Below are 5,518 nucleotides of genomic sequence, written 5' to 3'. Positions count from 1 at the left end.
AAAAAAAAATGATTGAACAGCTAGTAAATAATGTTAAGTAATTAATTAAATAGCCACACAAATATGATTTCTCTTATCGTAGCAATAAATTAAAAAAATAACTACACTGCAATTACTGTGCGTTCGTTTAATTTCGAACATAACGTAAGGTGTACTGCCGATAAATGAGAACAAAAATTTTTAGCCGCAACAATAATGGCGAAAATGTGAAAAATTCTTGATAAACTTACTTGGGGTAGAAGTAGTCGAGGTATTGAATAACAATATCTTTTAAAACGTTTTCAGTTTTCATGCTAAAAACGCTGTTAAAATTCCACCGAGAAGCGTCGATGCAATCGGCTTTCATATTTTACTTGAATTAATTAAAGAAGACAATGAGTAGCTAGTTTTATGTCAAGAATTAACTGTGCTGTAAAGAGCACCGAGCCGTCTACACAACACACCTCTCAGAATTGAACTGACGTAAAACTGAAATCCTGCTGAAAAGCTCGTGTACCCTGAGCGACGCTAGACTGCAGGACCGCGAGATAAGCGAACAGCTCATGCGCAATCAAACAATTAAGCAGCTTCGACAATTTTATGATTAATTATTCTCATACCTTTCTGCTGCTACACATATATCTATAACTAAGTATTAATCTACACCTTTTCTATGTACTTTTTACTACTTAATGCTTTTATCGTTTTCTTATAGTATCGACGACCGAAAATTTCAATTTTATTTACAACATTGAAAGTTTAAATATACACTAGTGGCGAGTCGACAACAGAACATACAGATATTGTATTATATGCAGTCATCAAAGGGCGGCATCATGTCTTGAAACATGCGACGTGTAACATGAAAATTCGTACTAATACCTTCAGCAATCTTTTCATATAATTCATAAAGTCCGATACACCCAACGTAAAGCCTATGAGGGGTGTTGCGAAGTGATCAAAAAAATTTCCAGTCCAGTTGGTTTAAGGCAGTTTGATATAGACGTGGTTGAAAAAACATTTTCCACATTTCCAACAAGTTATCTATTCATTTCGACATCCTTAACTATTTAACTTTACTTTAAACTTTGGAAAATGTTCTTTGAATCATCCTGATCAAAAGTCTCAAAAGCAACAAATCCCTAAAAACTAGAGCTTTTGACTTACGGTCTCTCTAGAGTAAGATGAAGTTAACTCCGAATTTTTAAGTAAGTTATGATAGGTTAAACAATGATCCTTTAAACTGATGATGTCTTGAATTGGGTCTAAAGGCCGTCGTCAGTTGGAGTTACTTCCTGACGCTTCACTAGCACGAGTGGCGAACTTCTTCAGAGGTCCTGGATGTGGACTGAAGCTCGCCACTCGTGCTAGCAAACCGTTAGAAGCAACTTCAACCGATGACGACCTTTAGAACCGAATCAGGAAAGCAACACTTCACCTACTGGCTACGAAAGCCTTTACCAATTATCCTTTGACTGCCCTTCTCAAATGTATAATTTCTCCAACATCAAGAAATCTTTGGAAATTGCCGAAGGTAAAAAGAACTACACGGAAGATAGTAAAATCCTTTCGTAATAAGAAGTACTAAATGTACTCGGGAACTAAAATATACAAGTGGGGTAATTTTATATTTGGAAAGGGCACGATTTAACGGTCTATTTTTTAACCGATCACACCTTAATTAAACTCGACTTGAGACAAATAAAAATTACTTAGCGGCCCTATAACTCGTGTAGCTTCATAGTTTCATTCATCTTTTGCTGCCAAGGTTACAGTATATGTATGACTGTCTGACTATACCTGAACTTGCGTAAAGATAACTAAAATTACATGGGTTGGCATTTAAAATGTGGCAACTTATTATTGTTAGTCAAAATGTAGTCTCAATGACGTCCGCAGTTGTTCGATGTCGAAATATTTCCCGGAGTTTTCCTTTAATAAACCGACAAATTAAGTACTCAAAAGAGTTTTCCTGTTATGCCTCTTGTCGCCGTTCCAAAACCGAATAGAAATAGCGTCACCGAAAAACAAAAAAGATGAAGTTCAATTTTTAACACGTCTACCAGATCGTAGACGAAAATAGTATAAACAACGACCTAAAAAAGTTCAAAAGGTTTAAAATGGAACTCATGGGAGGGTCAAAATATGTATAGGTACAATAAGAATTTAACTTGTTGAGTAATGATATTTTGAAACTATTCGATAATAAGTTTGATTTTGAAATCTAAATTACACATAGTTTTGGAAAAATGAATGGTATGCACTTGATGACTGTTACAAAGTGAATGTCGAAATTATCATTTTGGTGCTTTTACTAGTACATATACAAAGCTTACTATTTAGATAGGTACATATGTTACTTACGGAAAAAATGTATTTTCAAGTTTTATGGCCGTTAGGCAAATGCTAGGGCGTTTTTAAATGGTGTAGTTAAATATAAATCACCAAAAATTTAGGTACTTAGTCGAAATTAATGTTTTTTTTATTCCAAATATAATTCACAAAAGGGTTCCAAAATCTGCATTATATGCGAAAATTTTTGCTTTTAATATGTCTCTAACCCTTCACGTATCAGAAGATGTTCTACCACCCTATTTCCTTTTTTCTTGTCCAGGAACCCCGGGGTTTTATAGAGGAATCACAGGGATTCCGCGAGTTAGGATACTTTTGTCCTGCAAATGTAAATACAAAACTTTGCGAAATACAACCGTTCGGTATTTAACCGTAAAAACGGCCAACGACGATAATTATTTTTGTGAAAGAAATATACCTAGATGCCAGATGAGAGGCTAGGACATTCGGTCTTACATTAAGATACAATAAATTGGATACAATTGGTTCATTCCTAGTTCCTCGGCTATTTTGTAAAGTAATTTTGGCAACCAAATTTTACGTCCATTAGTCATATCGAATTATTCAATAATAGCCCAATGATTTTTAAAAGCTAGTTTTACATACACGAATTTTTCCTATAAAATCAGTTTATATCTCAGAAAGAAAGCACAGGAGGTGCCCCAAAATACCTATTTTTCTTTGGCAACTAGGTACTTTTATTTTGACAAAATTAACCGTTTTAGTGCCAAATTTTTCTAGCGCAAACAATACTGTGTTAGAGACGCACAGACGCTATTAGTTAATTATAATTGTTAGATAATAAGTAAAAGTAAGAAGTGCTTATTATTTCACCACAATATGAAAAAAACAACTTACACATGCAAATAATTCGTACCTGCTATAAATTTATTTTTAAAGGTAGAGGTAATAAAATTAGCAATTTTGACTAGCACAACTAACTATTTACGTCAATGTTTTTTTTTAATACTTTGAGATAAAAAAAATGTATAATGCGATAATTATACAGCAATTTATTAGTAAAAAAACATGAAATGCTTTTAGCTAAACAATAAAATCTTTTTGTTCTCATTGCTATTTGCTACCAAACCAATTTAAACCAATAGAAGTACCTACGTAATATGCGCCTTAATTTGTTGAAGGAATACCATTCCCATCGAATCTACAATCATTTAAAAGAAATATTTATCACCTAATTACTTTCTGTAACTAAAAAATAAAAGAATCCAGAGTTAAGTATAAACGAATAAAAAGAAAAAAACATACGGAAAGTCGTGAAAATGAAAACAATTAAGAATAAATTTTCACGAAAGTGAAAACGTTTATAATTGGATACCTAAATACATGAAGACTTTCTCATATTCAATACAAAACACCTTTACACAATAATTTCAAGTGAGATTTACTATTTACCATAAACAACATCAATTATCAAACCATTCAAACTAGGCGATTTTTAAGTAATTAATTTTAATTAACATAATTAATATATAAATATGTGATGTGTACATTTTACGTTAGAGAAATAGAGAAACAAATCACGTGTTGGCAGAAAACGACCTTGTTGTAGGTTACCCTTTTTATGAAAATTTTAATCTAGTTTTGTTTAATAAATGCTTACGTCAATGAAGTTTCAACACCAGCGGGAATACAAAAATTCTAAATTCAATTTTATCTTTGCGATTGTTAAATAATTATAATGGTTCAGTAGCAGCTCGTGACCAGTTGACGTGACGTATGATTTTGATATCTTAATAAAAACATTCGAATAATGCCAATGTAGCTTGCTCGGTTTTGCTAGAGCTTTTCTGGGCTCATATTTGAGTGCGTCATACAAAAACTTTTTTTATTTTTTAACTATCCATAATTAGTAGCGCTCTCGAAAAAGTAAGGGGAATTGCCCTAAAATATTGAAATTTACAGATATCCTAATCTTAAATCCAAACAAGCCAAATTAGCACCATTTGGATTTTGAAGATAAACCCTAGTAGATTTTTACGGTCTTATATTCGGGTAAACACCGTAACTTATCGGGTTGTTCGGAAAGTCATTTCGTTTTTTCCCTACAGAGGATTTAATTGTATTCTTTTGCACCCAACTTCACATTTAAGCCGCATAATTTTTATGTGCTTTGAGAGCTCATATAGCAAGGCTTGTGTGTGAAAAATTCCAATTAATTCTACGCAGTAGTTTTTGGTTGGTGCCCTTTTAAATATGGAGAGCGATAAGCAGCATTTTCGACATATCTTACTGTTTTACTACAGAAAGGGTAAAAATGCTGTTCAAGCCAGAAAGAAATTGACTGATGTGTATGGAGAAGGTGTGTTGACAGTACGCCAGTGCCAGAACTGGTTCGCTAAATTTCGATCCGGCAATTTTGATGTCGAAGATGCACCACGTTCGGGAAGGCCGGTTGAAGCTGATAAAGACGCGATAAAGGCATTAGTTGATGTGAACCGGCGAATAACAACACGTGAGATCGGATTGAGGTTAAATTTATCAAATTCAACAGATTTTGACCACTTGAAAGGCCTGGGATTATCCTCGAAGCTCGATGTATGGGTTCCCCATGTTCTCACAGAGAGAAATCTGTGTCGCCGCATTGACGTCTGCGATTCGCTTCTCAAACGTCACGAAAATGATCCGTTTTTGAAGCGCATCATCACTGGGGACGAAAAATGGGTTGTATACAACAACGTCAAACGCAAGAGGTCATGGTGCAAAAAAGATGAACCGGCTCAAAACATTTCCAAAGCCGATATTCACCAAAAAAAGGTGATGCTGTCTGTTTGGTGGGATTTTAAAGGAATCGTTTTTTTTGAGCTTTTACCGGATAACACAACGATTAATTCGGAAGTCTACTGTTATCAGCTAGACAAACTGAATGATGCACTTCAACAGAAAAGGTCAGAACTAATCAACAGGAAAGGTGTAGTGTTTCACCAAAACAACGCGACAATGCTACACCCACCATATTCTCCAGACCTGGCACCATCGGATTATTTGTTCCGGTCACTCCAAAATTTTTTAGACGGTAAAACCTTCACCTCAAATGAGGAGGTCAAAAACCTCCTCGATCAGTTTTTTGCCAGCAAAGACCAAAACTTTTATGAGCGTGGAATTATGCTCCTACCAGAAAGATGGCAAAAGGTGTTGGACCAGAACGGTCAATATATAATTTAATAAA

At 34.4% G+C, this 5,518-nt stretch overlaps 1 protein-coding gene across 1 annotated transcript in view; it reads right to left on the bottom strand.

Annotated features, from left to right (window-relative positions):
• The window catches only part of LOC108735273 (protein bunched, class 1/class 3/D/E isoforms), an 8,052-nt gene extending 7,576 nt beyond the window's left edge, over positions 1 to 476 (bottom strand). The window contains exon 1 of the mRNA XM_018467166.2: positions 231 to 476. Coding sequence (XP_018322668.1) covers positions 231 to 346 — 116 coding nt within the window. The 5' untranslated portion in view covers positions 347 to 476. The remainder of the gene's footprint in view (positions 1 to 230) is intronic.
• Between the last annotated feature and the right edge of the window lie 5,042 nt (positions 477 to 5,518).

The sequence above is a fragment of the Agrilus planipennis genome, unplaced genomic scaffold (assembly GCF_000699045.2).
Source record: "Agrilus planipennis isolate EAB-ADULT unplaced genomic scaffold, Apla_2.0 scaffold15, whole genome shotgun sequence".
NCBI classification, from domain to species: domain Eukaryota; kingdom Metazoa; phylum Arthropoda; class Insecta; order Coleoptera; family Buprestidae; genus Agrilus; species Agrilus planipennis.
The sequence above is the reverse complement of the archived record's forward strand: the minus strand, read 5'-3'. Positions and strand labels throughout refer to the sequence as shown.